At 41.3% G+C, this 22,294-nt stretch overlaps 1 protein-coding gene across 3 annotated transcripts in view; it reads left to right on the top strand.

Moving 5' to 3' along the window:
* The window catches only part of myh11b (myosin, heavy chain 11b, smooth muscle), a 67,276-nt gene that overhangs the window by 19,297 nt on the left and 25,685 nt on the right, over window positions 1-22,294 (top strand). For 2 of the 3 annotated variants that reach the window (XM_007893720.2, XM_007893722.2), the window contains exons 4-13: window positions 3,529-3,556; window positions 10,645-10,747; window positions 12,692-12,712; window positions 16,420-16,512; window positions 16,742-16,805; window positions 17,768-17,866; window positions 18,134-18,277; window positions 20,857-20,952; window positions 21,065-21,183; window positions 21,292-21,444. In XM_007893720.2, the coding sequence (XP_007891911.1) occupies window positions 3,529-3,556; window positions 10,645-10,747; window positions 12,692-12,712; window positions 16,420-16,512; window positions 16,742-16,805; window positions 17,768-17,866; window positions 18,134-18,277; window positions 20,857-20,952; window positions 21,065-21,183; window positions 21,292-21,444 (920 nt within the window). The remainder of the gene's footprint in view (window positions 1-3,528; window positions 3,557-10,644; window positions 10,748-12,691; window positions 12,713-16,419; window positions 16,513-16,741; window positions 16,806-17,767; window positions 17,867-18,133; window positions 18,278-20,856; window positions 20,953-21,064; window positions 21,184-21,291; window positions 21,445-22,294) is intronic. The other variant, XM_007893721.2, reaches the window with a different exon arrangement.

Here is a 22,294-nt window from a genome sequence, read left to right as displayed (position 1 = left end):
ACAATTGTAAAACTCAAAGAATGTTGCTCATGTAAGGCTGCAAAGCAGTTATCTTGGCTGACATTTTAATTAGCCCAGGAAGGCTGCCATTAATTCTGTCTCCTAACTAACGGGAGGGAGTGGTGGGGGGGGGGGGGGGGGGGGTCAGTTGGTGGCGGTGGCGGAGTGGGTGATGACAGTGAGCGAATGAGTGGAACTTCATCAACAAATAAGTGTAGCATTGGTGATTTGCTATCGGGCAGGTAAGGCGACATCTACTTATACTAAACAGAACTCTCTCGTGCTTTGTAATAAAGAATAGGACTGGTGGAAATGTACTATGGACACCTAACAAGAGAAAGATAGGTAGACATTCTGACTGTCACCCCCTGTTCCAAACTTGTCTGCGTGTCCAGTATTTTCTCTTTTTACTTCAATTTCTAGCACTGAGGGAATTCCATTTCACCGCTCTCACACTTTGTATCTGGTAAGAGTACGAAACAGTGCAGCATATCAGTTGCAGTGCGTCTACAGTGCAGATCAATAGCTTTTCACAAACCAGGCCATTATTCCTTTAATACTGCAGCTGCTTCCCTGAACTAGTCTGCTGTAACATCGGATATTCCAGCATTCATCATTATTCACTGTGCAGTTCAGTATCAGCAATTTAAACCGCCTGGAAATGGTAACCTTGTTCTCTATCCCGCCATCAATCGTCGTAAAGTTCAGGGGAGGCAATTAGACAAAGTTATGTGCAGTGCAATCTTAACCATTTGCCATTCAGCGTGGGCTGTGCTGAGCAGTTTGCACAATAGAGTTTTATATTAATACTATCGCTGGCTCGAGACATTTTGTTACTCCACACGCCTCTGTTTATCCAGCAGTAAGTATGAACCAGGTTGTTAGTCGATTGGTGGATCGCTTTCTGGAGTAATAAACCCTAAAAAATAATGTGGTCACTCAATCTACGACTGTTTGTGGGACACTGCTGTGCGCAATTGACTGCTGCGTTTTGCCCACAAAATGCACAGTCAACCTATTTCACAGGGTATTCTGTGAAGCGCTTTGAGACAACTCAACAACATGATAAGCTGCTAAATCGAATGCAAGGATTATTACTATTATTATAATAATAATCCTTGCATTTGACATTGCGCTTTTCATGTCTTCTAAGTGTCTCAAAGCGCTTCACAGAATATACTGTAAAGCAAATTGACTGCATATTTCTGGGCGAAAGGCGGCAGCCAATTGTGCACAGCAGTGTGATTATGAATCATTTTCATGATTGTGCATTTTTGCCATCGCTGCTTTGTGAGTGTCTCTATGAGACTGATTTGATTCCTGAGATCTCTTCCCACTTGGTCGGTGATTTAAGCAACGTTATGCTGGCCTTCCGAAGGCCCCCTTATTCACCTCCAAACCGAGGCTTTGATCACTGTGCACACTGATTTCACTCCTATTAAATGGCAATAATTTAATCAAACAATGTATGTCTCTAAAATCCCTCTGGCTGGACATTTTTCCACCTTCCCTTTAGACAATTAAGCATCCCATGCAACTTATAAAAAATTTCAGCAAACAGAAAGCTTGCTCATAATTCTCCCAAGGGAATAGGTTCCCACAAGCTGTTCTCCCCCTGTTCCCAATGTAAGAAATCCCCATTTCTAACATGCACTTCTTGCTATGATGGAGCCAAGTTAATTGTTTAATCCCATTTGTGTTTTTCTCCTCAAATTCAAGCTATCTGTACAGAACGGTATTAAAATATGTCAAATTACTCTTTTAATCGACCGTTTTTTCCCCGCTGTATTAAACTGCTGATGAACATCATTCTAGGCTGTTTCTTTTGGTTCAATAACTTTAGAGGCGATGAACTTTTTGATGTGCTGCCGGTTCCCATTAACCAAAGATCCTTAGATCTTGTTTATTCAGTTGCTCTAAATGCTGGTTTATCTTATCTCTTCATTTCAATTTGTGCAGTTTTTTTCTTTGCCTTAAAATAAAATACTGTCATGCATTTATGTCATAGATCTTCCTAAGCACGTTCTTGTTAGAATATCAGCAAAGATGTTCTAATAAATAACTCCCCCCTTTACATGTGCCTTATAGAGATATCTATCATTTTAAATGGGATTGAAAAGGCAAACCTAGAACAATAGTTTTAGATGCAATAAGACAGTAGAACAAGAGGACACGTGAAGAGATTCAAGTCATTTCTATGTTACAGGCTCTATATCAAATTATTAAATTAAACGATCAAATCGTTATTTTTATTATTATAATTATTATTGCATTCCTAAAATTCAATGTTCGTCTTGTTCACAGAAAGTAAGGCTTTCTTAAAGCCTTGTTTGAAATACTTTGGCAAGATTTAAGCATTCTACTCCCGCTCTCTGAAACTCCAACCCAGAGTCCCTTCGTCTATCTCACTCTCTCCCCATCTTCCAAACCCTCTAAGACCTTTGCAGAACTTTTTGACTGTGCTTTTGCCCACCTTCTGGTGTGTCAATTGAACCGGCGAGTCCAGTTGCAAAATGAATATTCTCCAAAAACAAAAAGTCGCTTATGCTTACAAAGATGCTGTTCAGTCAGTGGGATTTGTTTCCAATAAAAAGAAGGATAAACACAACTGATTACATAATGCATCATGAAAAAGGAATCCAGAAACTGAAATCTTCTGACAAAGAGGAAACCAGGATGGGCCCTGCGTTTGAAAACTGATAACAGGATAAAAGGCAGAGGAGAATGTTGGATAAGGAACAAAGAATTATATTAATCAATATTGTGAAATAGCCCAAATTCCAAACAACGCTCATAAGAATAATAAGAATCCTTGCATTCCACATAGCGCCTTATCAGGTCACCAAGACGTCTCCAGCGCTTCGTACGATCTTGGGTAATAATTATGCTGTTGGACGCTGACTGACAACGTGGTGGTTTTGTTGTCCTTCGCGCATTCCATCTCGAAGCCTCCAGTTGTACCACGCACGGAATTTGCAACGTTGCATTGGAGCGTCAGCCTGGACTATGAGCTCAAAGTCCCGGTGTGGGGCTTGAACCCACAACTTAGTGAGTCAGAAGCGAGGGTGCTATCAACTGAGCCAGGCTGCCGCCTGAGTTATAATTCAGCTTGATTTTTTTTCCACAAAAAGGGTTTTTTAAAGACAAGGTGGTGCGTTGAGTTCAAACACACCTCTGAGCACTTTGATTTACAGACTGGGGTAATGGCAGGCAAGCTGCCTCACTTACCAAGGTGATGAGACAGATGGGTCATGAGACTCGACTCCCTCATTAAGCAGGAAAGTAATTGAAAGCACAAAGTCTTTTGAAAGTAAATTCCTTCGGCCATTTCTGAAACTTGTGTATCAAAGCGTGGCCGGCCGTTCATTAATCTTTCCATAAGGCTACCCCAGGTGCATCCCAGGTTCGCTTGTAAATGGAACAATAAACCCTTGTGTTTGAATACAAATCGTACCTTGTGGAAGAAAGTATAGGCGCTCTCATAATTCAGTTTCATTAACTTCTTTTGCTTTTTTTTTTATAAAACAGATCGTGAAGACCAGTCCATTCTGTGCACGTGAGTAACCTACTTTTTAAGCTCATTTTAATAGTGTTGGCCTCTAGCCTTATGTACACCAGATGGCATTTAATTTCTGAATTTAATTCCCCCCCCCCCCCCACACCGCCCCTCTCCCTCAGTACCCAGAAGTTACATGATTACTAAAGAAGTCAAGGTAGACATGAATATTTCAGCCTGGTGCCAGTGGGAATATGAATGCAGAAACGCAGCTTTAATCTCCACCAAAAACAAATGCTCACAACCCGATCCTTGGAATTACACAGGTCTATTCACTTGACATCCATAATGGGACAACTATGGGAGTCTATTTAAAAGGAAGTAATTCAAGACCATTTAATGAGTATATAAAAAAAAGTTCCAAATCAATGCGGGGTCATGGAAAACCGGTCACGCCTCACACAAAGATATTCGCAGACTTGTTGGATATGGACGAAACGGTAGATGTATATTGTGGCTCTCACGGTTTAGTGAGGCCACTCGCAGCAGACGTAGGGTCAAAACAAATCGTTTCAATATTTAAGGTGAAGGTATGTTGGGCGACCTGTTATAACCTGTCTCTAGGTCTGTTATAACCTGTCTCAAAGATCTATCTTTGACCCCCCCCCATTATAATGAAGCTTATTAAAATGGACCACGTAACTAGCTTGTCACTGAGGTCACTTCCTTCACCATATTTCCTGCGCACTTGAACATGTAAGCAACGCCCAAGAAGTGTCATCACCCATGACCTGGCAACCTAGAAGGCAGCCATTTATCTTTTTGCGCAGGAGGTCAACTCGTTCTCCTGTACCTCGTTCAAATAATTGTTATTCACGTTGAAACTAGCAGGCGATATGAATATGGATTGCATCTCATTTCCAGCCCGATCCTTTGTCGTCAGATATTCGCACATGTGCACATTCAAATAGAAATCGTGCACTTCTGGAAATCGAGCTCAATAAAATGTAACGCTTGTTTTGGAAAGCTATGTGGTTCTAATGACACAGGTCAACTGAGTTGATCGTGGGTGGGAAGCAAAACTATTTGCAGAGGGGATTAGTTCAACTGACTACAGCTAATGACATCTATGGAGACATCCAGGATGGATGGTCCTCCTCTGGTTAACAATGTCAAGAGGGAGAAAATATGGGGATATGAACAACAAAATTGAATAAAAGGAGCCAGACATTTGAGCCCATCTGCCACCTCAAGCATGTGTTCAGCTATTATTAGTTTGAGTCACCATATGAAGTTCTTTGCTATATTACAACTGTCAAGCAGATAGTTTAAGCACTTCCCTTTAAGCACGTCTCCTGCTTGCATGCAATAGAAACAGCATTCGTGGCAAAGTCTGCAACTCAGACTGTGTAATTAGGATGCTCTGATGATCGACTCCAAGTTATGATTAATAATCAACATTAGAAAGAACAGAGAGGTCGGGCAGATTTCTTGGAAATGAAGTTGACCTTAGTCCCATCACTCTCAGTACTGCAATCACCAGCACAGAATACAAGCCGGCCATAAAGTTCTCTTTTATGGAAATGTATCTGCTAATCGGATGTACAATATTTTAAGATTCTGCAATGTAAATAATTCTTTTTGCAGTTTATTCAAAAAAAATACAATAAGAAAATGTTCTCACTTTTGCTCAGTGCCAAATGTAAAATAAAATCTGTCGAAGGTAGTTAAGACGAAACCGGATGCCCTCATGAGGGAGGAGGGAATAGACAGGTATAGGAGAGGGAATTAGGAAGGGGTGGAGGCTTCCGTGGAGTATAAACTCTGACAAGGACTAGTTCGACCAAATGGCCGGCTTGTATTCTGTGATGCTCCATGTCATCTTATGGCTCATGGTGACTGCTAAGTATCCTGGAATGACTTCAGGTATAAGGAATTATTTGTTGAGATCAGACACTGAATTTCGGTCACAGTGAACATAATGGGCAAATGCCATTAGTTGCTGACATTGCCAATGTCATTACAAGTAATGATGACTGGATTTCTACTCCCTGTTGTTACCAACTATTAATTTGAAAAGTGATTTTCGAGTCTATATGGGCTGTTGGGTCCAAGTTTTAGATTCCAACGTGAACTGAAAGACTGAAACCTGGAAAACATTAAGGCAGTAATGCCGTTCTTCATAAGAGTTGCAAATGCAAGACATTTATTTGTTAAAGCGACTCCAAGACTATAAGAGCGAAAACATTAACACTGAGGAAAAGGCAGAATTAAATTGAGCATTTTTTGGTGGGGATTGATTAATGTGAATGAAAAAGGACTCGGAGATAGTGGAAGCTGGTTTGAAATTCCAGTTTATCCTGTAGAAACCGCAAACTTTGTAAATCACCACAGAACACAACAGCTCAGGGAGTGTATAGGAACAAACCAAGCAGCTGGCAGGCAGGCAGCTTCAACCTTTCTATCCCCCAGTTCACAAAGTGCCTCAGGGCAGGAAAAAAAAAGATGTGGTTCACATGTGGGAACAGCCAATAACAGGGACCTTTCGGGTTTCAGTTGGCTGAGGGTTAATTACACAGCCAGTCTAATCATAAATGGCAAAGCAGAGATGGAATGTTAAATCTCTGTGAAAGTCATTTGCGTTTCGGACACAAAATATACAATCAATTCACTTCACAGTATATTCTGTGAAGCGTTTACAGACGTCTCAAAGACGTGATGAGGCGCTATGTCACATGCAAGGATTATTATTATTATTATTTGTTTTCATCACGCACTTACTTTAACAATCCCCCAAATAAAATTGTTCATTTACTTTACGGCTATTTTGTTGGGACACCTCTGTGTGCAAATTAGCTGCCGCCTTCGCCTACTGCAACAACAACTTGAATTTATGTAGAGTCTCTCACACAGGGTAGTGTCCCAGAGCGCTTAAATCACACAGTTACTTTACTTTACAGTATATCCCGTGAAGCGATATGAGATGTTGTCCCAATGTGAAAGGCGCTGTAGCAAATGTAAGGATGATTATTACAATCAGTTTTAAATTGCTCCATTTCTCACCAAAGTGACAACATTTCTACATACAAACCAATTTGTTCAATCCTTAATACTCTCGATATAGCTGGAAACATTGTGCAGAACTTCATTCAATTTGATGGCAATGAACGAGCAGTGTTTTGGCACTAAACATTTCCTGCGATGCGAAATGTAAGAATAACACAGGAGATTAGAGAATCCTGGAAGACAATGGACGAAAGTGACGTTTGTGCCACTTATTGAGTTTTTCAGTTCAAAAGAAAATTCCCCAAATTCAGGGACTTTTACCTCTGTCACTGCCAGTGGATTTTCTCTCCCCTCTCCAGCAGTTTGATCATGACGGGACACTTACCTGCAATACTTGTCACAAATTACGATCGTCTCATTTACCTTTGATTCAATGACCTCAGTTGCCCCTTTCTCAGGTACACACACACTCACACACAGAGGCTTGACAGCCTTTTCGATTTTAGAGTATTGTCACAACGTTGGAAGTAGCAATAATAATCCTTGCATTTGATATGAGCACCTTATCCCTACTTCTCGATGTCTCAAGAAGCTTAACAGGTAATGTCTGGTGCAAAGTGTAGTGACTGTGTATTTTGTAGCTGAGGTACAGTATGTCCAAGTCACGAGATGCTGCGTGGCATGGTGGGTTTGGTAATTGACACCGTCGATGGCAGCAAAGATAAACACTGACCACCGAAAAACTTCCTCTTCGACCGTGGTTACTGCGGGCGCTATATAAGTGCAAGTTGTGGTTGTTGGTGACTGTGCAAAGGCAGTTTCAGAAGTCTAACAGTACATATCGGATTCCTGAAAATAATTACAACTGTTTATTTCACTGACCTCTGATAAGTATTAAATCTCAAAGCAAATTTCTCTTCTCTGTCTTTAACGTAAGGGCTTGTCTAAATAATTAACAGGGTGAAGTTACACAAGGAACCACCTCATGATTTCTATTCGGTTTTAATTTCTCAGCACCATATCCTGCCCTGACAGGAAACATATTTATATATAGTAGCCACTCAGCAAGATTTCCTTGTGCCCATCATAATGCCTTGATCTTCGCAACATGGTTATAGCATTCAGAAGGGAATTACTCCAAATAATACCAAATAAGGAAATACTCCCAGTTGATCCAGCAGTGGACTGGAGATAGGTAATCTACATTATGAGAGACGGGAAGTGCAAACTGCCACAAAGACCACACATTAACCTTTTGCTTACAACACTGCAAGAACTGCCCTGGGTGTGTGTTGCTCGGAGGGGAAGGGGGAGGTGGATGTGAGGTGGGGGCGGTGAAAAAAAAATTGTTGGAAATTGCCAATTACAAGCAGAAACTGAATTCATCTTACAAATCCTTTCCCAACTTTCTGCATTGAAATGTCTTCATATTTTTTATTGCCTGACACAAAGCAATGATGAGCATTTCGTGAATAGTAAAATCTGATTAACTGTGGGGGTGGGATATCTGATCTGGGCTCAGCCCAGCTTTGTGGTACCAGCTCGTATCAGATTCAAGGAGAAGAATATTGAGTCCCTTGAGCTGGAAGGGTTGGGAAGAAAGGAATTCTTATCACATTATGTATTTTAAACAACATTTTCCTGTAATGGGATTAGGCAGGTTCCCTGTTATTGACTTAGTTTATCATAATTATGGGGCTGTGCAGTAATCAAAATTGTTTTTAAGGCTAAACTCGCCAGGAGCCAGAGAGGAAGTTACTTGTGCGACAAACAGGAATTTGAACTGAGCATAAACATCCCCGCTTCATTATGTTGCTTTGAACCCAATAACCAATTTTACAATTCTCGAAAAGAGGAGGGGTTGCTGTGGTTCAACACAACCATAATAATAATAATAATCCCTGCATTGGATTTCGCGTCTTATCACGTCTTTGAGATGTCTCAAAGCGCTTCACAGAATATACTGTAAAGTGAATTGTATATTTGTGGGCGAACGCGGCAGCCAATTGCACACAGCAGCGTCCCACAAACAGTCGTGGATTGAAGTGACCAATTTATTATTGGGATATCTGACGTGCCTTTTGTACGAATGCCCAGAATACAGTATCTGTCTGTGTGCGTGCCTTAATAAATTCAAGAGGTTTAAACATCTGTGACAATTTCCCCTCAGGTGTTGCTCGACAATCTTTCCACTCTTTGTGAAAGATTATAAAACTCTACAATCTGGTATAGAAAACTAGTGTACTGCTGTTTAATCTGTCAGGTGCACAGAAATGCAGCTTGGTTAAGAATCCCACACTAAACACTAACAAAAACAAATGGCAAATACGTTTTTTTTTAAAACTCTAAATGTATTCCGTTTACGTTCAATGCTCCAGTGGATTTAACAACAATAACAAATTAAACTTGTATTCCGCCTTTCACGTCAGGAGGACTTCCCAAGATGTTGGATTTAAATCTAAATATCTGGAGCGATTTCCACTTCTGCATTCATCTGTTTTCTTCTAACATCAACAACAACAACTTGTATTTATTTAGCGCCCCTCACACAGGGTAGTGTGCCAGAGCGCTTAAACAATGCGCTCCGGGAAATCGGTCATACACAAAGCTGTGTCTTAACAGAAGGAAAGAAAGTTGAGAAACTGGGGAAGAGTTTTCTCACCTTAGAGAGAGTGCTTGATAAATAGCACTCAGAGAAGCAAGGACTTTGGCAATGTTCTTGCCTCGCTAAGCGACGTGCCTCGTGGAAGCAGAGAACAGTTTTGTTTTTTGCATGGATGTGATTGTTTAGCAGCAGAATAAACAAGTGTGCCATGTAAAAAAACAGTGAAGACTTTGATTTGCTTCCAGTAATTTGCGAGCATAGATTAAGAACTATACTCAAAGCGGTCGTTCAATGAAGGAATTATAATATCAGTGTTTTCTGTATGCAATTTGCTGCTACTTTCCACGAGGTTCTTTTTCTGTGGCTCAAAGCAAGGAACTTGTTGGCAGGGACTCAAATATGAAATTAAGTACTTCAGCACGTCACTGGTTGATAAGTTATCGTTCTGACAGCTACTTTTACTGAAGAAATAATTGCCTATATAAGGCTTACTCAGTGCTGAGGAATCATCTTTTGAAGAAGAAAGGAAAAACTCCCAGTAAAAGTATTTAGCAGAACTATTTCAGACCTGGGTTTCAGCTCCTAATCCAGGCTCGACACTCCTGCACTGAGGTTGTGCTGCATTTACGTGCAGAGATGCCATGTCCTACCCTGACATTGAACCGACGAAGTGCAAAAACTATCTCACGTCGTTTCTCTAAGTCGGCAAATTATACTGAATTGAGCTTTTAGAACCTTCACCGCTCATGGACAGATTTCTAATGCGGATAATTGGTTTCAGCTAATAATCCAGTGTTATTGAGAGCACAATCTGGGGCCAGCCTCCATGTGCAGAGCAGAGCGTGAGATGAATTCTGCAACGCTAGATTTGCCGGTGTTTCTATCGGACATGACCTGAAGAAGGCATGGAGTTTGGTGCTGTGAAAGGGTTATGTTTGGTGATCACCCAGAGAGAGGGGGAAAAAATCTGTGCAAATCGTCAAGCGTTTGTATGTGTATTTGATTAATGGGTGACTGCCTGGTTCATGCTTTTCAATACCTAAGGAAGTACAGGACTTGTGAAGTATCCCGCAATTCCAGATGTCTAACACAAGCAAATTCAGGGACACAACTGCAGCAAACAGAGAGGATCTAGCCTTTTATGGTGATCCAAGAATTAACAGACATGCTGTAGGCATTATTCATCCCTATGTTAAATGCACAAAGAACCACTGCCAAAGTTAAGAGCAACAACCTTGGAAACACTTTGGAAAGTTTAGAGTTATCTGCAACAAAAAGATAAACAAAGTTATTGGAACAAAAAACCTGTAAAATAGTACAAAACAATTGGAAAATGATTCAACGCGATGCAGTCAATCACAGGCCAGGACAGAAAGCTATATCTAATTTTTAATCACAATGGACATTGCAGTCTTAAACGGTTGCAGGGGTAATACTGAATAAGGAAACCTGATGTATTGGTTTTCAAACGACAGTTCATTGCAATTCATTGCAAAACGACTGTGAAACGGCAATAACGTATGTCTTTCCTGCACAGAGGAGAATCTGGAGCTGGCAAAACAGAAAACACAAAGAAAGTAATTCAGTATCTGGCTGTTGTTGCTTCCTCACACAAGAGCAAGAAGGATGCCAGTGCTATTGTAAGTGATGTTTAATACACTACGTGTTTTCGAACTGCTGCACACAAGCATTTGATGCAGTTCTTCTATCATTACCGCGAGATGTCTTTCAGACACTGTTCCACCAAAAGACAGTACTGCCGGGAAAACCTGCCTCCCATTATAAATGTTTATTTTAACATCTACTGTGCATAGGATTTCCTGCTAACTCGTTATTTACTGACAAATGTGTACAATGTGTGTCAGGTCAATCAGGGAAACTCACAAAATAGACTGGGTCAGAGCAGGGTTCCCATGATCATCAGTCAGAGCAAAATCCACATGGGGTCATTGGTCAGAGTAGATTCTGTACTGCTCATGAGTCACAGCTACTCCAATATTCTCCTAACAGTTGTTCGAGGGAACAGCGTTGTCCAGTACATGGAAGCAGTTGAGCCTTATCTTTTTATGAGCAATGCACAGGTTACTTGCTTAATAAACACTAGCTCCCCCCCTCGCCCCGCCTTCCCCGCCATGAACCGCCGAGCGATATCTGTTGAGTTCAGTGGCACACATGGTAAATTGTGCTGACACTTTCGCGATATCATTTTAACGCAGTGACCTGGAAAAATTCGGGAAACATTCCATTCATGACCCAATCGACACGACAAGCTGAAAGCATTACCGCTGTTTTTTCAGTGCGAGGCCAAGCCAGCGATGCAATGATCTTCACATGACGTGGATGATCACTGCGTCTGGTCCGGAGCATATTCCTAAAATGGGAAATGACTTGCATTTCAGTTGTAGTAAAACAAAGATATTCTTTATCTTCCTGGGATTAAGGAATCAGTGTCCCATTGCATCCACCAGTGGGGCTACTGATCTTTAGCAATGCCCAAAAATGGTCAGATTGCCAAACAAGCTGTTTGCTGAACTTTCCGCTGTGTGAGAAGCAATATTTGATTCGGTTGACATTTTTCCTGGCAAATCATTTCGAAAGATGCCTCTTTAAAATGTTTATCCCTGCTTCGGTCAATTCACTTGAGGGATGCACACAGCATAGCAGAAGTGCTTTGCTTTGCTGCAGCGAGGAACCACATAAGATAAATCAATAGCAATAGCATTTCCTAATTCAGGTAATGTTCGCATTGAATTTATTCACTGGACAGTACATTTTACAACGATTTGGTGGTCTAAGGTAATTGAGTTTCTGGCATCTATTTACTCCATCAAGTTAATCCTTTGTAAGTGATTTCTTATTAGAAATCTCAACATAAAGAAGACCTCACTGCCTTTTGCACGACTGTCTTGAGATACTGCTAGAGTTTACTGCCAAGCAATACGTAAGGACACATTAGTTTAGGTTTTCCATTGATTATTTTTTTTTACAGGCAAAAACATCATTTTTTTTGCAGAGATTTAGTCCAGAAGATTATTCTGCATCCAAGGTTGCACTTCCGAACCAGTTTAACGTAATGATGGAGATTTCCTGAGCTTTACATTGATCGAGATTAAACACAGCACTTTTCGGTGTTATCTGCTTAAGATAAAGTCAAATGGTTTATGAATATCTCCTCGGCAGCAATGTGTGTTCATTTCCCGCTCGCAGTACATTTGTGCTGAATTACCTTTTGTTCCACGTCTGTTTCCATGTGTTGCAAACCAGTGAAGAGGGCAGTGAAAATCCTGCTCCCAGGCCTGTGCCAGTGGAGCATTAGAGGTACAAAGACCTGCCGAGACCACTTGTTGCCTACGGGGAAAAGGGCCCAGTCTCTGCGTGGCACTTATCCCAATGGCACAGATTGGCAGCTCTGTATGTGCGGAGGGGACAGTGATTGTTTCTATTCCAGCAAACTCTTGAACTGCATTAAGATGACGGCAAGCCATTTGGAAGACAAAAAAAGCCTCGTTTCTGTGTTGTAAAGAATGACCTTCTTTGTTATCATAACTGACGGATTTGTTTTGTGCCATGTTATCCAACTACAGCAAGGTTCCTCTTTTGCATACGTGAGTAATTCAGAATGTTCGACCTGTGTTTGTAGCACAAAGTACATATTGCATGCGATTATTAGCACAGATGCACAGATCTGGACGTCCAGGTACAGGAAGGCGTCGTTCACCACACAGATAAACAACAATATAGCACACAGGGTTGCATGCCTTAAAGTTCATTTAAAGTGGTCGTTTGTCGTTTCGTGGGTAACAATCTCGCCACTTTCCTGAAACTCAATTCAACCTACAATGGGGTTCTGCATACAAAGCATCACACCTTTAGAACATACTCATTGGGTGCCTAATGTCAACCATACAACTGATTACAGCAGAGTCAAGTCTAGGAGAGTTAGTTAACAGGAATACAGTGCACAGTGATATAAAACCTCGTGGTCCCAATCAACCTAACTGTGCAAATCCTAGTTTGCCCCGGCAAACCTTGTTCTTCCCACTAGTCCGAGAAGTTGGACGGTCAGAGAGAGCCTGGAAATCAGGCATTGTTGGTGCAATTGTGTACCTTTATTGAACTAATAAATATTCACTGGATGTTGGTACTTTCAGCCATTTGTCCCCGCTCTCTGGAACTCCCTAGTCCCTCTACATCACCATCTCCTGCCCAGTTTTAAAGCCCACCGTAAGACTTACCTTATTGACCCTGCTTTCGGTCAGCTCTCCCCCGCCCCCCCCCCCACACACACAGCTGAGATGCCCAGCCAGCAGACTAAAAGCCCTTTGCTCTCTAAATGAACAGTTTATCATATTGTTTACCAATTGTAGTTCAATATTCATTATATATTCCATGAATAATACACAGAAGTGCACGGATAGAATAGTCATGCCTCATGCAGTAAATTCTTGTGGGTTGAACTTGAGCTTAAAGCAGTGATAAACTTATCAGGATTGCGGTGAAATAATGTTCAAAACATGTATAACCACCTTAACTGAAGGAGCAGTACATGCATGGCTTCTATAATACTCCAGTCAGCCGTTACTATGCTGTAGGTTGCTATATTTGTCTTGAAATACATGATACAACTTGTTGACTTGTCAACTAGCAGCCATACTAATAAATTGCCTTGGAATGCTGTGTGATGCTAATGCAAAATCAACTACTTCACCGTGAACAGTAAATAATAACCTTCGCTTGACTACTAACTATGTTAAACTTACACCACATTTAAACTGTGCAGTAATAAACTCCCTTTAATTAAAAACAACCCCAGACCATAAAATAAAGCTCCTAAAAACCCCATGAAGTCAATGTAACTCTTACCCTGATGGCAGGTACAGCAAAGTTCAGCATCTCTGAGACATTCCATTTCTTAGGTCTTCAGCCCGTGTGAAATCACACCCAAACATAGAGTGACATTACACTTATAATACTCCTCAAGTCTCAGTTAACATTAGCCCTAAGTTCCGCAACAACCCCCCCACCCCCACCACGTAAAACATGGTTTAAATTAAATATTGAAAAATGATTTAATTCTTGCTTGGTCTATTGACCTTTCATCTATTTTCCCTATTTCCTACCAATGCTATGTTAACTTTTCATTTTAATTTGAGCTTTTCTTTTCGACGTGACTTAAAATACCCTCACATTTTCAGACTTTTTATTTGCTTTCACCTTCTGGTCTCCATTCCCCCACCCCATCCAAGTGAAAATAACTTACTAGAAACTCGATAGGCTAGAAACTGACTTCAAAGTCTGTCTAACCTTTGATCAAATCAAAGGCCCCATGTAAGTGACTGACATGACCCTGCCAGCCTTGGATCAGTAAACTTGGTTGCAGTCCTGGTGGGAGCAAAACCTCTGAAGCTCATTTTTAATTTTAATGCAAAACTGAATTTCTTATTAAAATGGACCAACATTTGGTCACTCAATCCATGACTGTTTGTGGGACACTGCTGTGCGCGATTAGCTGCCGCATTTCGCCCCCAGAATACTCAGTCAATCCACCTCACAATATATTCTATGAAGCGCTTTGAGGCATCTCAACGACATGATAAGGTGCTTTATATCAAACGGAAGGATTATTATCATTATAATTAATATATATGTTATATTCCTTGCATTTGGTGTAGGGCCTTATCACGTCATCACAACATTCTCAAACACTGAAAGGTAACTTAAAACGTTTGATCTTTGCTTTAAAACAAATCATGTAAAAATCACTTTTCCTTGAATTAAGAATCATATCTTCTAAGAACAAGATCATTCTGAGTTAAAGGCAATCAGTGGTTTGACAATTTCGCAATTTGAAATCTGCGAAAGCTAAAGCAAATAATGTGTCTCGAAAAGCCACGTGACAATTTCAAATAAATCTCCCCCTTCCGCCCCGCCCCATTTGAGGAATTTGTTCCCAATTGATCACTGAGCAAATCTTCCATTATTTTCTGCACCATTTAAAATGGTAGGAGCGTGTGATAAAATAGTCGGTCTTTACCATTCCTCCAATACCATTGGAAATGCCTGTGCTTTAGCTGATGAAGGCTATTGTATCTCACGACTCATTTCCCCCTACATTTTCTGTAACAAATCTAGCATGCAGTCTGCCTGTCTGGATGTGTGTTTATCCTTGATCATTTCTTGAACATTTCAGCATTCATTTTTCAGATCTAGAAAAATGAATGTGTTTAACATTGTTTGGAAACAAAAATGCTATTTAGACATTGGCTGCAATTAGACCTTCAATTAAAACATGCTTGTTTTAGATGAGCATTTATTAACAAAATAATCTTTCAAAATGAGTCATGGCATTTCTCGCTCAGCCATTCGCAAGTTTCCGACCTAACTACAATAAAAAGTCGTTGTATTCGGCATTGGGGCGGTGGGTTGCAGAGTGAGGGGGTGGGGGGGGGGGCGTGGGGTTGGGAATGAAGTTCTTGAAAGATTAATCAGTGATACTCCTACAAAGTATGGACAAAGGATCAGATCGTAGCGTGAAAGGTTCCTGCTGGAAGAGAAAGCCCAATTTACATCTGCAACACTCCCTAAAGGGTTTGGGTTTATTTCCATCCTAAGTGAAGCACATATATCTAAACAGGAATTTAGATGTCGTATATAAACAGCTGTGGTAGAGGAATGGTCACCGCTGATTCTTGTAGGAAGGAAAGCACAATGTTGGTTCCAGCTGTGGACCGACAAAGACTCCCCAATGAGTCTGCAGATACATAGAGTAAGGAACTGTGGAAAACCAGCTTCCAAATACAACTAAGTTTGGGAATTTTCCAAAATTACACGTCAGTCATCTGACATTTTTAATAACAAATCTGTTTTAGGCTGAGGAACGGGGGAATTTCAGGCCTCTGACGTATCCGGTAAGGTTTTAAGAGAGCTTCGGGTTGCAACAAAGATCTGCCCCAATGGGAGTGTAGGTGCGGATTTCTGCCTGTAGGATGTTAAAATGGAAGTTTATTCACATTTGTATCGTGGACGTGGGACATTTTGGGAAGACTCGGGTGGAACAGCTGGAGCAACTTCAAAGAAGAAGGAAATTTGATACTGTTAAACTTTGTTACGTGACTATGGTGCAACAGCCTATTGATAGTTCATTCGCCCAACCGCTGTCCAAGTCTCATAGAGCGAAGGGGGTGAGGAGTAATATTAAGGATGTTACCTGTGGTTGGAAAGATTTTGTGCAAAACCCACCTCTCACACACTTATGTCACGGTTTAACCTCATGTTGACTCTCGCAACTGAATTCAATCCATTTTTATTTTAGGGGGAGCTGGAAAAGCAACTCCTTCAAGCCAACCCTATTCTGGAGGCCTTTGGCAATGCAAAAACAGTAAAAAATGATAATTCCTCACGATTTGTAAGTATTTCCCTTTTATTGCCTTTCAGCTTTAAGGCTTAGTGTGTCCGAACTTCAAATAACCAGATACATCTGCCGGCAGATTGTCTGAAAAACAGCAGATCATTATATTAGCCGACTGAAAAATCTAAGTTAACCAAAGTCTCAGCCGAAGGATATTGGAAGATTTAACATTGGATTCTAATATCCCGAAAACTCAATACTGTATGTTATTATCTTATCCAAACAGGGAAAGTTCATCCGTATCAATTTTGACGTCACTGGTTACATAGTTGGAGCGAACATTGAAACCTGTATCCTTTCTGAACGATGAATTTAATGATGAAGGAGGCAATGGAATCGGACCATTTCATCGCTTCCAGTCTACTGCCAATGTCACACTTGAACAAGCCACCGGGAGGCATGTGAGAGCAGACACAGTGATTCACTCCACGATGGTCTCCAACCTTGGCCGGTCGTCTTCCACTCCTCCTGATCGATGCCAGGTTCACAAAGGTTCCCCGAGCTCCCTCTCTTTTGTTTTAAAAAGAGAAATGTTTCTATTCAATCTGGCATTGGAGTAACGATTTGAAAGAAGGAAAGACCTGACAGTCAATTTTGGATGTAGACTGGTCATTGCTTTGTGGGGGAAGCACAAACAAACAGTAATTGGACCCTCTCATGTGATCCTGAGCTATATTAAAGAAAAAAAGGTCATTTTTACACATGGGACACAAATGGATGATGCACTATAAACGAGTCAGAATGCTTTTGGCTTTTGTACAGTTTTCAAGAACTATTTTTATTTTTTTTTGTCCAGGATATGGGTTTATAGAGATGTCTAAAGCAGACCACAGTACGGAACGTACAGTATGATTAATTGTGGGAACTAATCTCCATCCCATAAACGAGCAGCCTCGCTGTACTTGAGTACATGAGTAAGACAAGCAGTTTAGTATGTGGGCAGCAGTAACAAAAATGGCTTCTACCTTTTTTACTTCAACTGTGGAAATCGGTGCTCTTTGCTCTCAGAATTAAAAAGCACCAATGTTCAGTGAGGAGTGGGTGCATATCCGTATGGAGAATAAACACTAGTTACTAGTTACTAGCACTGACACAAGATACGGACTAGTTAGGCCGAATGGCCTGTTTCCGTGCTGTACATTCTGTGTAAATCTATGCCATGACAGCCGGGGGAGGACTATTTCTATTTGCCAACAAAACGCAAGGGCATAAAAATGGAACAAAGTTGCATTTCTTAACTTAAAGCAAACAGATCTGCTTGAAAAGTCACGTGCCATTCGCCAAGCAAAGGATGAGAGGGCATTCCACATTTTCTATTATTTGCTGTGTGGTGCTAATGAGAAAATGAAGAGTAAGTGGAACTGGTCACAATCTCTTCACCCTGGGCTTTGCAAAGCAGGAATTTTTGGTGACACATAGAATAATAATAATAATAATCCTTGGATTTGATACTGTGCATTTATTATTATTAATAATAATAATGTTTGCGTTTGATACAGTGCCTTATCTCGTCATTGAGACGTCTCTAAGCGTTTCACAGGATATACCGTAAAGTGGATTGACTGTGTGTTTTGTGGGCGAACCGGGAAAAGTAATGACATTTCTTTACAATTGACAGACGATCTGCTCCTAGAATCTTTCAACAGCTACAGGTTCTTATCCAGCGGCCAGGTATCCATCTCTGGGCAGGACGATAGCGAAGTATTTCTGGAGACGCTGGAGGCCATGGCCATTATGGGATTCACCGATGAAGAACAAAACTGTAAGAAGTGTTTGGCCTGGTGTCCTTCATGAGATAAACTAAGTAAAAAATAACTCAAAGCAAAGGTCGGAAAGGTAGGGAGATGTGCAAGGATTTGTAGACAAGTGTGAGGACCTTGAAGTCTATCCATTCTGTGATGTGGAGTCTGGCGAGGGGTGGTGTGATGGGGGTACGGAGTTTAGAGCGGGTGAGTATTCGAACGGCGGAGTTCTGAATCAGTTGGATTTTGCGGATAAACAATTAATTAAGAAGCTGTACGGCCAGTGGGGCCGAGTGAAAGGCAGTTAACAAAAGCAGATTAGGAGGACCCAAAAAAAAAACACTTAGGAAATGGACTTAGCAACAGATGCAAAACAAAACGCTGACACTTGTTTCAATTTTATAGGAGCAAGAAAATATGGGCAAGGAAGATAATAATAATAACACTGCAAGGTGTAGCGACTGCGTATTTTTTGGTGAATGTGGCAGCCAATTCACGCACAGGAAATCCCCCACAAACAGCCATGAAGCAAATGATCAATCCCTTTGAGATTTTCCCTTCAAACTCTTAAATTAGAACTCCTTGGGAACGAACGAGAGTTAAAAATGAGCGCAAACATCTGAACCTAATGAAATGACATATTACATAACATATTAAATAGTAAAGATATTAACTTCTTGAAGGTTTTTTTTAAAAAAAACAGTAAGGGCACTAACAGTCCATCATCCAGCTTTGTTTGACATCTTGTGTGTGGATTGAGCTGAATCCCTTTGATTATATAACGCTCAAATACCATCTATTGCACACACAAGACTCTACAAACAACTGAGAATTGTCAAAGTAATTGCCAAGAAAAGAACCGCAGTAATCTGGCTTCCAAATTAAGACTGAATTTAAGAATTACATGAGAAGGCAATGATGACGAGGCTAAGATCCTGGGAATTTTTGATCTCCTGGCTCATAATATGACACTTTCCACATTGCCCAAAGTTCTCTTGGTGATGTCTTATTTAATGTACATCCCTTTGGCACTTTTGCAGATGTACTGATTAGGTTGAGCTTCGCTGTAAGGGTTACAAGGTCTCGGTATATTAAAAAAGTGGCCTGTTGGAATTATCAGAAGTAACATATCAAGTAACCCCGTCAAGTCACATTGTCCATAAATGGTGGTAAATAACGAGAACTAAGATAAACAACAGAGGCAGAAAAATGACATCCATTTAATCATGTGGTTCATAGGGGGCCCTCCCCTTGGCTCTGCGAGTGGAAAAAAAATGCCAAATTGAGAGAGATCGTACAGACTTTTGGCACCTCGATGTCTCTATGAGGCAAATTTAAGGGTCAGGAGTTAGATATCTGATACTTCAAGCTTGCACATAAGTCATCTCTCGTGCAATAAATTTTATATAGATACAGTGTTTGGAAGGCAACCGATAAATAATACAACACTAAAATCCGAAAGCTAAGCAAATGAGAGATACTTAGAACCTCAATTCAAACCAGACTGGAGCTATGAACATCTTACTGTCACGATCCATCCCTCTCAATACTACTAACTGGATCCAAATGTAAAAGTCACACTGTTATAACAAACTGCTCAACTGACGTATGTTTCGAGGCTGGATCCAAGCATTTGCCTGAGCTCAGCATGGCAGGATTTGAACCTTTAGACCTCAGAACAGTGTAGATCAATGGCTATAGCACGTTACCAACCCACCTGGGAGCTGAAATTCTAATATGCGTGGGATATATTCGTAACGGGCAAAGACTTCTTCAAGCATGACACCACATGTTAATTTTAACGACGAGCATCAAATGCTAAAAAATCTCAACTATCTATCATCAGGACAGAACTATGAAAAAACAGTTGATTTCGGGCTCTCTTTGGGTCTCTTTATATACTTAATAATTATAAATATTACAAATAATTGCTGCGCAAATTCACAAGCTATTCAGTGCGATAGTCTATTGGTGACACTTAATGACGGAGAAGATTCCTTTGAAGACACAGTCCATTTTTGAGGGGTCATCCGGGGTGTCTGACACAAGTGGAATCCCATTCTCAATTCAAACCAAAAGTTCCATGCATCCCACCTAGACATGAAAATTCCCACGTATCGGAAGAGCGTGCACATCCCGCTTAAATATTTCCGGAGAGCCGAGGCCAGAGCATGCGATTGGGTAACGCTGGAGTCTAAGCGGTTAAAATATTCAGCGTCACTTCTATAAAAAAAAAGTGATTGCAACATCTTTCCCAGTGACAGCTCAATGCTAAGCTACGGTATTAGTTATCGTAGTTATCGATAGTTATCGATATTAGTTACACGTGACCACCAGGAGGCTGCTTATTCCGTGCATTCTGGATCCATCCATTCAACCGCACATTGACCTGAAAGGGTTCCAGTTTTAAACCCAAATACAGCCCTGGCAGAACCTGGGCAAGTAAGTGTGTTACGGAAATAAATAGCACATTGTAATTCGAAACGATGGGAAGGAGATTCGTTGCAATTTGTCGATAACCCAGATTCGTTATATTTTGCAACGCGCGACTGCAGTTTAAACCTTAGGTGCTGATCCTTGAATGTTCTGATGCTTCCAGCTATCCTGAAGATTGTCTCAGCCGTGTTACAGCTCGGCAACATCGCTTTCAAAAAGGAGAGGAACACAGACCAGGCTTCGATGCCGGACAACACCGGTACGTTTTCGCAAACCCCTTTTCCTCTCCTCTCCTCCCACCCACCGCGTAAAGCGAGCGTGGCAATGAGCCCGGCATAAACAGTAACCGGTCTTGTGATCTCTCTGTGCAGCTGCGCAGAAGGTTTGTCATCTGTTGGGCATGAACGTGACGGATTTCACCAGGGCCATCCTGACCCCTCGCATCAAAGTTGGCCGCGATTTTGTGCAGAAAGCACAGACCAAAGAGCAGGTAGGAGATTAAACAATGACCCAAGTCGTTGCTCACACTGGTTTAACTCCCTCATAGCTGATACACAGTCTATACCACGTTCTCATCCACTTTACGTTCCTGTGTCAGGCTGATTTTGCCGTGGAAGCTTTGGCCAAAGCGATGTATGAACGTCTGTTTCGTTGGTTACTTGGACGAATCAACAAAGCCCTGGACAGGACCATGAGACAGGGAGCCACGTTCCTTGGAATTCTTGACATTGCTGGCTTCGAGATATTCGAGGTATGGATCAGAAGGGTTGTTGCATTTAAACCATTTTTTTTGTGTGGGGGGGATCAGCCGGGTGTCTGCCACATTCAGAAACCAATCACCGTGCTTAAGAGTATGGGTAACCAAACCAGACTGAGCCTTCCATGTGCGTCACCAACACACGGAAATTTCTGTGACTGTAACGGAACGCACACTCTCTTCCCCGGGAGGGACGCACCCTGTTTAGCTAATCCTGGAGAGTATTACTTGCGGGATGCCAAGAGCCAAGGTATGGGAACCCTCGGGTGCGTGTTGGGGCACTACCATGAGTAACACTGTCTGCCACTCTACCTGCTACGGCTTTGGCTCGTAGAATTAACGGGAGTGAGTGGGAAGAATCCCAGCCCCCACGATCTGCCCTCCAAGTCCTGCCGATGAGCCAGGCTGGTTGGTGAGACCCTAGGGTACTGTGGTTCAGCTTGGCTCAAGAACCAGACTACTGAGACAACTGGACTAATTGCATTCAAACCTTCTGAGTAGCGCTATGCTGACGAACTGTCAAGTCTCGGCATTTCAACTTGTCTTTGCTGTTTGAATGTCACACTACGTTAAATCTTCTGATATGCACTTAGCACAAAGGTAACCCATTCCTGCTAGTAACACTCCAACTAATCAACCAATTATTGAAATGGATCCCACTAACTTTACGTCATTTTCCAATATGACTGAGCCTTTACCTCATCGGCTCAATAAATCACTTTGGGGAAAGACTTTAAGGCCACCGAGCATGTTAAGTGCAAAGGCTTTAATCTTTCTTTCCTGTAGAATTAATTTCCTGAGTATAGTAAGCGTTTATGTCACACTGATGCAACAATGATGTGCA

The sequence above is a fragment of the Callorhinchus milii genome, unplaced genomic scaffold (assembly GCF_018977255.1).
Source record: "Callorhinchus milii isolate IMCB2004 unplaced genomic scaffold, IMCB_Cmil_1.0 Scaffold16, whole genome shotgun sequence".
In the NCBI taxonomy this organism is placed as follows: Eukaryota; Metazoa; Chordata; class Chondrichthyes; order Chimaeriformes; family Callorhinchidae; genus Callorhinchus; species Callorhinchus milii.
Note: the sequence above shows the minus strand (reverse complement) of the source record. Positions and strands in the feature narration are given on the sequence as shown.